A 12,549-nucleotide genomic window follows, 5' to 3' on the forward strand; every position below is an offset into this window, starting at 1 on the left:
GCGCTTACTATGTGCAGAGCACTGTACTAATTGCTTGGGAAGTACAAATTGGCAACATATAGAGACAGTCCCTACCCAACAGTGGGCTCACAGTCTAAAAGGGGGAGACAGAGAACAAAACCAAACATACTAACAAAATAAAATTAATAGAATAGATATGTACAAGTAAAATAGAGTAATAAATATGTACAAACATATATACATATATACAGGTGCTGTGGGGAAGGGAAGGAGGTAAGATGGGGGGATGGAGAGGGGGACGAGGGGGAGAGGAAGGAAGGGGCTCAGTCTGGGAAGGCCAATTGCCAGGAATGACGATATAATTTAATGGTACTTGTTAAGCGCTTACTATGTGCCAAGCACTGTTCTAAGCACTGGGGAGCTTACAAGGTAATCAGGTTGTCCCACGGGGTGGGGGTGGGGGGGGCCTCACAGCTTTAAACCCCATTTTCCAGATGAGGTAACTGAGGCACAGAGAAGTGAAGTGACTTGCCCAAGGTCGCACCACAGAAGTAGTGTGGCTTAGTGGAAAGAGGTTGTGGGTTCTAATCCCGGCTCCGCCACATATCAGCTGTGTGACTTTGGGCGAGTCACTTCACTTCTCTGTGCCTCAGTTATCTCATCTGTAAAGTGGGGATGAAGACTGCGAGCCCCACGTGGGACAACCCAATTACCATGCATCTACCCCAGTGCTTGGAATAGTGCTTGGCACGTAGTAAGCGCTTAACAAATACCATTATTATTATTACTATTATGTGGCAGAGCCAGGATTAGACCCAGGTCCTCCTAACTCCCAGGCCTGTGCTCCATCATCATCAATCGTATTTATTGAGTGCTTACTGTGTGCAGAGCACTGTACTAAGCGCTTGGGAAGTACAAGTTGGCAACATATAGAGACAGTCCCTACCCAACAGTGGGCTCACAGTCCAGACACTAAACCACACTGAAGGCCAAAGGGGGAGGGAGGAAGAGTTTTACACTGCCTTTGGAGACATTCCTCCTCCTCCTCCACCCAGGGTTTTTTTCCTGTGGCGGGACTGCCACATAAACTGAGGCATAAGTGGACACGGGTAGAGCGGGAAGGGAAACACGATAGGGACGAGGTTCCTGGAGGGGTGACACAGGACCTAGGACCACATGAAACTCCAGAACGGAGAGGGAAAAGGACAACTCTTTGCACCTTTTAGACTGTGAGCCCACTGTTGGTTAGGAACTGTCTCTATATGTTGCCAATTTGTACTTCCCAAGCACTTAGTACAGTGCTCTGCACATAGTAATCGCTCAATAAATACGATTGATGATGATGCACCTATGCTGGAAACTGGCTAGCAGACTCTACGATCCGGCAGGCTCCGGGGGGTCAAGGATCGCCTGTGTCTACGTGCCAAGGTCCTAAAGGTGCCTACTTTAAAGTTTCTCCCCAGGGAGGGAGGTACCCGCCGAGTTCTGTGCCCCAATTCCACACTTACTAGTAACTTCAAATTTTAAGGTGGAATTCAGATGTCGTTTTCGGGATTTATGACCATTTTCCAAGTCAGTGGGCAAGTTACAGCAGTTTTCTTATGAAACCTACCCGCAGTTTTTTGATGAAAGAGAGCAGCTCACTCCTACATGATAAAGAACAAAAGAAAATTTAATGTCCGTTATTCGATATTTGACGATTCTGACAAAAATCAATGAAATAATTTGTAGATGTGCATATAAAAGAGGTTTTCTGCCTGGCACTAGGCAGAAGGCATCTGTGTGCCTTTTTAATTAATAGCTAGATCCTCAGGTATAAACCTAGGCATTCTTAAAAGTCTACCACATTACATTCAACCTGAAGTACCCGAGAGCACACAAGCTGCCCTCGAGCCACGTCTAAAAGCAGGAAGGCTACAGACATAAACATACAATGACGTAACATACATATATTTAAAAAAAATAAAATAGAAAAAGCATTCCTGCTAATCACTTAAAGATGCTGCACTTTTTCTTCTCTTTTATCCTGTCCTCTTATCTCGGAATTTCCTCCATCACCCTTCTCGGCTCCTGGCTTGGCTACTTTCTGCCGTATGACCTTGGGCGAGCCACTTAATATCTCTGTGCCTCAGTTACATCATCGGTAAAATGGGGACTCTAGACTGTGAGCCCGTTGTTGGGTAGGGATGAGGTCTCCGTTGCTGAATTGTACTCTCCAAGCGCTTAGTACAGTGCTCTGCACACAGTAAGTGCTCAATAAATGATTGAATGAATGAGTGGATGAATGAGCCCCACGTGGAACAAACTGATTACCTTGCATCTACCCTGGAGCTTAGAATGGCGCTTGGCACATAATTATTATTGTTATTCTCAATTCTGCCTGCCACTCTCCTCATAGCCCTCAGTTTTTTTTGGTTATCAATTAATGGTATTTATTGAGCACTGACGCTGTGCAGAACACTGCACTAAGCTCTTGGAAAATACAATACCACAAAGTAGACACAAAGCCTGCCCACAGGGTACAGTCTAAGGGGGAGACAGACTTTGAAATAAGTAAAAGACAGGGGAAATAGTAAAGTATAAGGACATGGGCACTGGTGCTTTGGGGCTAGGGAGATGGGGGCTTAGTCAGGGAAAGCTTCTTGGAAGAAGTGTGATTTTAGGAAGGTTTGGAAGGTGAGGGGAGTGGTGTGGACTGTAGGATATGAAGCGGGAAAGAGTTACAGGCCAAAGGGAGGAGATGTGGGCAAGACGTCAGCGACAGGAGGGCAGGAGACGGAGGTACAGCGAGTAGGGTGGTGCCAGAGGAGCGGAGTCTGTAAGTGGGATTGTAGATCAGTGAGGTTAGGTCGGAGGGAGAGGGCTGACTGAATGCCTTAAAGCCGAAGAAAAAGAGTTTGACGTGAAGCTGGGAGATCAATGGCTGGAGGTTCTTGAGGAGTGGGGAACTATGGACTGAATGGTTTTTCAGAAAAATGATTCTGGCAGGGAGTGAAGTGTGGACTGGAGAAGGGGAGAATGGAGGCAGGGAGGTCAGAGAGGAGGCTGATGCAGTAGTCAAGGTGGGACTGGTAAGTGCTGGGATCAGGACAGCAGTTCGGCTGGAGAGGAAAGGGCCGATTTTAGAGATGCAGTGAAGGTAAAACCGACGGGAGTTCATGACAGACTGAACGTGTGGTTTGAGTGAAAGAGATGAGTCAAGCATAATGCTCAGGTCATGGGCTTGTGAGGCAGAAAGGATGGTAGTGCTGTCTACAGGGAGAGGAAAGTCAGGGAGAGGAGTTTCTCTACCCATTTTACTGCTCCAGTATCTGCCCCTCTCTATCCCAGTCTTTCAAACTCTAGGCCTCTCTTCTGCCTTTCCTCATTTTTCTACTTTTTGCCCGACACTTTATTGTCCAATCTTTCCCTGTTCCCATTATCCTTATCCCGCTGAGTCACTCGTATTCTGATCTTGCAATTGCCCTATCTACCCTTCCTTTTCCTCTCCTGTTCTACCATTCTCCTGTATTCTCCCTGTCCTTTCTGTTTTGGTCCTTTTTGTCTCTCTCTAGCTCTCTCTCCTTCCTCTTCTCTTGGATTCCGCCTCTCTCTCTCCCCTTCCTCTGACCAACAGGGAGAGAGATTCATCATTATTTCTGTCCTTCGCCTTGTGGCTTTTGGTAGTGTTCCAGGACCCTCAAGGAGTAGGGATTTCACTGGTATCATCCACGCCTATTTCCATATTGGAGGCCTGTTCTTGCCAGAACGTGTAATGTGCATTGCATTCACCGGTGTGGCTGAATACTGATAGGAACAACCTTAATAAAATTCTACCTACAATCAGTCAGTGGTATTTACTGAGCACTTACTATGCGCAGAGCACTTTACTAAGCACTTGGGAGAGTACAACAGAATTAGCAGACACGTCCCCTGCCCATAATGAGCTTACAAATGTGGAATAACACAGGAATTCTCTTTTTTTTTGCAACAATAATGCCCTGGAGGCTTCTGATTGATTCATCTACCGTCATGTGCTCTTGGCTACTATGCGGCAGGACTTTCACGCCAATCAATATCTGTTCTGCTGATCCATGGAAGATTCAAGAAGAAATGACAGAAGGGCCGCCTCACTCTCACACTGGAAGATGCTTGAGGCCTAACATTTCTCCTCAGTTAATACAGTCAGTCAGTAGGTTAACTGTATTTATTGAACACGTACTGTATGCACAGCACTGTACTAAGCGCTTGGGAGAGTACAATTTAACAACAGACACATTCCCTGCCTACATCCCTGGTGTCCTGACTGTTCTTAGGCTAGCTAACTTAAATAGGAACAAGGTCAAAAACTGATGGTCAGATTACCGAATAAAAAAAAAGAAATCAAGGCCAACACACCTGTACATAATCCCCAATGTCGAATCTCTCTGCTTTATTAAGCTTATTCTGCCATCATTTCCCCGTTTGTGTTGGCTGGACACACTGCAGATCTGGACAACCACTTCCCAGAGATCCTTAGCTGTTCGTCTGCTTTCTTTAGGGCCTGGAAGTTCTTTGCAAGTAGCTGCCAAAAGTTGTCCCAGCTTTAAGAGAGCAAAACAAAATGAAGTTCACAAGAGTCATAATAGAACTGAATTCAAGTGTGGTTTTTTTTGTCGAGCACAAACTATGTGTCAGGCACTGTATTGCGCACTGGGGTAGATGTATCATCCCCCTCTCCATCCCCTCATCTTACCTCCTTCCCTTCCTCACAGCACCTGTATATATGCATATATGTTTGTACAATTTTATTACTCTATTTATTTAACTTGTACATATCTATTCTATTCATTTTATTTTGTTAGTATGTTTGGTTTTGTCTCCCCCTTTTAGACTGTGAGCCCACTGTTGGGTAGGGACTGTCTCTATATGTTGCCAATTTGTACTTCCCAAGCGCTTAGTACAGTGCTTTGCACACAGTAAGTGCTCAATAAATATGACTGATGATGATGATGATGCAAGCTAATCAGGTTGACCACAGTCCCTGGCCCACATGGGGCTCAGTTCCAGTCGCCACTTGCCAGATGAGGGAACTGAGGCTCAGAGAAGTCAAGTGACTCGCCCACGCTCGCACAGCAGACAAATGGCAGAGCCGGGATTAGAGCCCAGGGCAGCGTGGTTTAGTGACAAGAGCCCGGGCTTGGGAGTCAGAGGTCGTGGGTTCTAATAATAATAATGGCATTTATTAAGCGCTTACTATGTGCAAAGCACTGTTCTAAGCACTTGGGAGGTTACAAGGTGATCAAGTTGTCCCACAGGGGGCTCACAGTCTTAATCCCCCATTTTACAGATGAGGTAATTGAGGCACAGAGAAATTAAGTGACTGCCCAAAGTCACTAATCACAGCTCCGCCACTTAATAATAATAATGATAGCATTTATTAAGCGCTTACTATGTGCAAAGCACTGTTCTAAGTGCTGGGGAGGTTACAAGGTGATCAGGTTATCCCACGGGGGGCTCACAGTCTTAATCCCCATTGTACAGATGAGGTCACTGAGGCCCAGAGAAGTGAAGTGGCTTGCCCAAAGGCACACAGCTAGCAATTGGTGGAGCCAGAATTTGAACCCACGACCTCTGACTCCAAAGCCCAGGCTCTTTCCACTGAGCCATGCTGCTTCACACTTCTCAGCTGTGTGACTTTGGGCAAGTCACTTCACTTCTCTGGGCCTCGGTTACCTCATCTGTAAAATGGGGATTACAACTGTGAGCCCCCCGTGGGACAACCTGATCACCTTGTTACCTCCCCAGCGCTTAGAACACTGCTTTGCGCATAGTAAGTGCTTAATCAATCAATCATATTTACTGAGCGCTGTGTGCAGAGCACCGTACTAAGCGCTTGGGAAGTACAATATGGCAACATATAGAGACGGTCCCTACCCAACAGTGGGCTCACAGTCTAGAATATTTGGGACTAGACTGCTTTAGCACCTTCTTCTGTGGCAAAAAATGTAGTAATAAAATAAAATTTTAAAAGAAAAATTCTGTAAACTACTCATGGCTGGAAGCATGCTCCTGTATTTTTCAATATTAATGACAGTGGTGGAAAAAAATGATAGGCCTGGTTGGTTAGAAAACTGACCTGGAATATCATAGAAGGAAGTTACAGGTTAACAAATGCCATTATTATTATTATTATTATTATTACTATTATTAAATCCACTCCATCATAGCTCTCCCCACCTTCACACCCAGCCGAGAACCCTGTTTTTTCCAGGAGGCCTCTCCCAATTAAGTCAGAACACCTCAGCTGCACTAACCCACCCCCGTCTTTAGTGCCGCTGTCGTTTTTTTCCAGCAATCAACTGAATTTATTAAGCGCTTACTGGGTGCAGAGGACTGTACTAAGCACTCGGGAGAGGACAATATAACTGAGTTGGGAGAGACGTTCTCGCCTATCCGCAGCACTTATCGGTCACTTACCACTCAATAGTCTCTATTTATTGAGCACCAATTCATTCATTCAATCGTATTTATTGAGCATTTACTGTGTGCAGAGCACTGTACTAAACGCTTGGGAAGTACAAATCGGCACTGTGGGGAGAACACTGTTAAATCTTGGGGAATGTATAAGAGAATTAACAGACTTGGAGAGGGGGAGAGAAACTTGGGCACTGTTGGGTAGGGACTAGTCTCTATATGTTGCCCACTTGTACTTCCCAAGTGCTTAGTACAGTGCTCTGCACACAGTAAGCGCTCAGTAAATACGACTGATTGATTGGGCAATCCAAAATAAATAAATAATAGCATTTATTAAGTGCTTACTATGTGCAAATAGTACATACATAACAGTACAATAGCAAATAGGAAATACGATTGATGATGCAAAGCACTGTTCTAAGCGCTGGAAGAAAGGAAGGTGCTGGAATGCCTACAGGCAACACTACAAAGTCCAGGGGGATAAGCTGGTAAACTCATCACGGGAATGTGTCTATTGATATATTGTACTCTCCCAAATGCTTTGTCTAGTGCTCTGCACAGGAAGTGCTCAAAAATACCATTTGTTGACTGATCTAGGGAAAGGCAGTTTAAAAAGGAACCGTTTTCATTGTTACCCACTTAAGACACCAGTGAACATTTCTGAGACCTCAGATCTTGATGTCTGACTGTGGTAGGAGCTGGAAGAGGAGCTCTGCACGCTGGGGAGCTACGTGGCCTTGGAGCTGCAGGAAGAGGAAGAAGCGCTTTAACCGCAAAGCTTCCTGATGGCTCCCTGAGGATGTGGGAGGTGGGTCGGGACCGTCTCTATATGTTGCCAACTTGTCCTTCCCAAGCGCTTAGTACAGTGCTCTGCACACAGTAAGCGCTCAATAAATACGACTGATGATGATGGTGGGGACAAGGGGGAGAGGGAGGGAGGCTGATCCTCGTCTCCTTCGCCTTCGGGGAGATGCCTGGGCTTCGGTCAAAGGCCGGTGCCTGCGAAAAGGGTGCGGGGCTTTGGGGAGCGCTGAGCCCAAAAGGTCCCCAAACCTGGGTTAGGAGATCGGAAGAACTGGAAGGCTTTAGGGCCCAGCGAAGGGTGACTGGGGTCTGGGCACCCCTAAAATAACTGCAAAGCTCTTTTGGTCGGGATTTAGGGCTGAGAACCCTCAGTGATGTCCTTCTCCCCGACTTCACAAAAGATGAAGCAGAAGCTGCATGGCGGAGTGGATAGAGCACAGGCCTAGGAAATGCTTACATGACAAGGTCAGGGTCCCAATCCTGGCTCCGCCACTTGTCTGCTTAGCGCTCAGTACAGTGCTCTGCACACAGTAAGCGCTCAATAAATATGATTAATTAATTAATACGATTGTCTGCTGTGTGACCTTGGGCAAGTCACTTCACTTCTCTGTGCATGAGTTACCTCACCTGTCAGACGGGGATTGAGACCGCGAGCCACTCGTGAGACAGGGACAGTCTCCTATCTGGTTTGCTTCTATCTACCCCAGCACTTAGTACAATGTCTGGCACACAGTATTTACCACAATGATTAGTAATAATAAGAACTGCAGATGGTCCCAATGCAACAGAGAGAGATGGCTAGAGTTGCCACAGCCTTTTGCTTTACCCTAGTCTTTACTCATTCAGATTTGTCAAAAGTGCCGTACACTCTTTTGGATTACTAGTTTTTATTAAACAAGAAAACCGTATGATATAATGGAAAGAAAATATCTGCCTCTTCCTCTTGACTGTAAGCTCGTTCATTCATTCAATCATATTTATTGAGTACTTACTATGTGCACAGCACTGTACTAAGTGCTTGGAAAGTACAATTCGGCAACAAATAGAGACAATCCCTACCCAACGTGGCAGGAAACTTATCTACCAACTCTGTTGCTTCGAACTCTCCCCGAGTGCGTAATACAGTTCCCTGCACACAGAAAGCACTCAATAAATACCACGGATGAAGATGACGATGAAAGATAATACATTTTTGAAGTACTGCCTAAAGAGGCAGGTGTACTGACCCTATCCCCCCTACAACTATTTCAAACGAACCCTCTCCATTACCTTCACATAGGGGTTACTCTGAAGCAAAAATGCCGGAACTTGCAGAGTAAGGTATTCATTTTCCCGCCAATTTAACAGGAAAGCAACACACTCCTCTGCTACAACTTGTCGGAGAGGAATATCTAAAAGGAAAGGAAATTTGTTAGTATAAATGCTGTTACATTAGAAGTGGGAGGACTTTGCCTATGTTTATAATCTACCTTGAATATAACGGAATTTTCACTTGGCTCATTTAGTCTGAAATCCCCGAGTCTCCAGCAACATAAACTGCTACTCCAAATTCTCTTGAAAGTCTGGTGATTCTTCATGATTTTGCCCTTTTAATTCCCCACAAACTTCAAATCAGAACACATAGTAAAATTCTTAAAAAGGTTCTGATATGATTTGTGTATTCCTGGGTACTTTCAACGAAATGTGTCATCATTTCTGCTTACTGCATATAGTAAGCGCTTAATAAATGCCGTTATTATTATTATTTTCCCATTAACGGTTTACTATGCGCAGGCTCATAACTGAGTTCAAGTCTCCCGTGTTCTAGAGAGACACTGTGGCCTAGTGCAAACAACACAGTCCTGGGAGCCCAAGAGACCTGGATTCGAATCCTAGTTCTGTCATCTGTCTGCTCTGTGGCCTCAGGTAAGCAGTGTGGCTCAATGGAAAGAGCCCGGGCTTGGGAGTCAGAGGTCATGGGTTCAAATCCCAGCCCCGCCAATTGTCAGCTGCGTGACTTTGGGCAAGTCGCTTCACTTCTCTGTGCCCCCGTTACCTCATCTGTAAAATGGGGATTAAGACTGTGAGCCCGACATGGGACAACCTGATCACCTTGTATCCTCCCCAGAGCTTAGAACAGTGCTTTGCATATAGTAAGCGCTTAACAAATGCCATCATCATTATTATTATTACTTCTCTGTGCATCAGTTTCCTCATCTGTAAAATGGGAGTGAAATGCCCAGTTTCTCTCCCCTTTACACTGTGAGCCCTATGTAATAATAATAATAATAATAGCATTTATTAAGTGCTTACTATGTGCAAAGCACTGTTCTGAGCGCTGGGAAGGTTACAAGGTGATCAGGTTGTCCCACAGGGGGCTCACAGTCTTAATCCCCATTTTACAGATGAGGGAACTGAGGCCCAGAGAAGTGAAGTGACTTGCCCAAAGTCACACAGCTGACAATTGACAGAGTCGGCATTTGAACCCATGACCTCTGACTCCAAAGCCCGGGCTCTTTCCACATGTAGGACAGGGACTGTGTCTGACCTGATCACCTTGTATTCACCCCAGTGCTGAGTACAGTGCTTGGCACATAAGCGTTTGGGCGTTTATCAGACACCATCGTAATCATGATTAGTTATTTTAAAGACTTTGTGTACCTCATAATAATAACAATAATGATGGCATTTATTAAGCGCTTACTATGTGCAAAGCACTGTTCTAAGCGCTGGGGAGGTCACAAGGTGATCAGGTTGATCCTGATCAGGTCATGTAAACCAACCCCACCTTCAAAATGTGGGAGAATGTTTTTCTAAAAGACACCCACGGTCGGCAGATTTGTGCCTTTTCCCTTAAGGGAGAGGCACGTCTTTCGATTGCCCCGGATGTTTTTAGGTTTGATGTGAAAAGAATTCTTACCGGGAAGCCTCATTTCCAGATAGCCTCGGACTCTACTGATAAGGTCAGAAGGAGGACGGTCCCCTGATTGCCCCGGTCCGGCTTCATGGGTGTGAATGTCCAGCAGCAGCATCTCATTCAGCATGACCTGCCGTAACTTGGGAGAGAATTCCGTCACCAGCTCCAGGCAAGCAGCAAATAGCTGTTTAGCGTGGATAAAGTCCTGTGGGAAAAAATGACCAATTACACATTCACTGTCACTTCGGTCGCAAGTTCTAAATCCACGACATAAGCTGTGTTCCCCGGATAATTAGTGAACCAATCCTAGATATTTCAATACCTGAAGCAATCTATACAGAAATCCAGCGGCCTAACAAGAAAATACAATATATCCCATTGGAATCTCATCAACAAGACCTGTAACAGTGGGAAGGAAGTAATGGTGAAAGACCTGGGAGATATACTGGAAGAGATCTTATTATAAGCTATTTTTTTTTATTTTAAATTTTTTTTAATTTGTAAAGCACTGTGTCAGGCACTATATAAGGTCCTGGGGTAGATACAAGATAATAATAATAATAATAATAATAATAATAATAATAATAATGGTATTTGTTAAGCGCTTACTATGTGCCAAGCACTGTTCTAAGCACTGGGGGGATACAAGGTAATCAAGGTTGTCCCACATGGGGCTCACAGTCTTAATCCCCATTTTACAGGGGAACTGAGGCACAGAGAAATGAAGTGACTTGCCCAAAATCACCCAGCTGACAAGTGGCGGAATTGGGATTAGAACCCATGACCTCCAAGCCCATGCTCTTTCGACTGAGCCATGCTGCTTATCTAATCAGGCTGGACACGGTCCATGTCCCATGTGGGGCTCAGAGTCTTAAATCCCATTTTACAGATGAGGGAACTGAGGCACAGAGAAGTTAAAGGACGTGCCCAAAGTCACTCAGCAGACACGAGGTTGAGCCGGGATTAGAACTCAGGTCTTCTGACTCCAAGGCCCATGGTCTTTCCACCAGGCCACACTGCTTACCCTTGGCTTTCATCCTGGTTGGACTTGAAGCAACAGTAACAGAGCCAGAGATTCACCCTCAACAATTACTCTGCCACCAGGCCTGAAAAAACGCAGAAAGAGTAAAGCATAATAAAACTGAAAATAAGATGGCAATGCGTGACTCGGGATAGGACCAAAAAACTCAGGCCTGTGAACTCTGACTTGAAATACCACTTAAACACCAAGTCAGAACAGGATTTGTTCTGCTCATAAAAGTTAAAATCAGAAATCTCAGAAACTTTTAGAGCACATGAACTTTCCTTGTTTCACTTAAGTACCCCAGAAAAGCATTTCCTCATTGCGCTTGCATTAAAATGGAAACCATCAATAGCATTCACTGAGCGCTTACTATGTGGAGACGCGGCATGGCTCCGTGGAAAGAGCCCGGGCTTTGGAGTCAGAGTTCATGGGTTCAAATCCCGGCTCCGCCAACTGTCAGCTGTGTGACTTTAGGCAAGTCACTTCACCTCTCTGTGCTTCAGTTCCCTCATCTGTAAAATGGGGATTAGGACTGTGAGCCCCCCGTGGGACAACCTCATCACCTTGTAAGCTCCCCAGTGCTTAGAACAGTGCTTTGCACATAGTAATAGTAATAAATGCCACCATTATTATTATTAACCCTGTATACTGAGCACTTGGAAGAGTACAATACTTTTTAAATACTATTAAACAGTTGTATTGTGTAATCGAGTTTCTTAAGTTAAGAGCTGAAAAAGGGCTGAGACTAAAAACTGTATTTCTGCACAACAGATGAACGCAACACGTGAACCAGGCATTTTAAGGACATATTTTATTTGGCTACAGCTATGCAATATTCATTTCCAAGATTTTAAAAACAACTCTGCACACCCAGGTATAGGTTTCCTTTTTTCTGCTGTTTCCAGGCTAAAATGTCATCTTCAGAGAAAATTTCAATAAAGCATTTTATCATGAGTAGATGTATTTTAAAAAAAAAATAGGGAGAAGAGATGAGGCACTAATCTTTAAAAACAAAAACAATGTAAGGGGAATGAAAAATCCTTAGAGTGAAATCAATGCTATCGACTGAGTTAAAACGCTACTTTAAATCTTCTAAGTACTGGACCACCCTGGACTCAAAATGTAGCGACAGATCAGATGAAGTGGAAGTTTCTAGCTGCCGGACTGTTGGGTTGAGGGGGACGTTTTCGGGTTGGTTGTGGAAATCGCGCTGGAAATGCCTTCCCTGGGCATAGCTGCCCGGGCTCCGGTGCACTGCAATCGCTGCTTCCAATTCAGTGCCCTTCTAAGCTCCGTCCCCATGACGAAGGACACGATCGCTTATCCCCCTCCAACCCACCTCCACTCCGTGACCCTAGATCTACGGTGGCACTGTAAAACGGACCGCTACCCAAGGGGACCATTAATTTGGCCCGTTTAAGGATGATCT

At 45.0% G+C, this 12,549-nt stretch overlaps 1 protein-coding gene across 2 annotated transcripts in view; it reads right to left on the reverse strand.

The window, feature by feature from the left end:
- The window catches only part of INTS8 (integrator complex subunit 8), a 72,135-nt gene that overhangs the window by 17,345 nt on the left and 42,241 nt on the right, over positions 1–12,549 (reverse strand). For both annotated transcript variants that reach the window (XM_038744946.1, XM_038744945.1), the window contains exons 15-18: positions 10,100–10,301; positions 8,470–8,591; positions 4,339–4,523; positions 1,574–1,607 (exon numbers count right to left, since the gene is read on the reverse strand). In XM_038744946.1, coding sequence (XP_038600874.1) covers positions 1,574–1,607; positions 4,339–4,523; positions 8,470–8,591; positions 10,100–10,301 — 543 coding nt within the window. The remainder of the gene's footprint in view (positions 1–1,573; positions 1,608–4,338; positions 4,524–8,469; positions 8,592–10,099; positions 10,302–12,549) is intronic.

This window comes from Tachyglossus aculeatus, chromosome 4 (genome assembly GCF_015852505.1).
Source record: "Tachyglossus aculeatus isolate mTacAcu1 chromosome 4, mTacAcu1.pri, whole genome shotgun sequence".
NCBI lineage: Eukaryota > Metazoa > Chordata > Mammalia > Monotremata > Tachyglossidae > Tachyglossus > Tachyglossus aculeatus.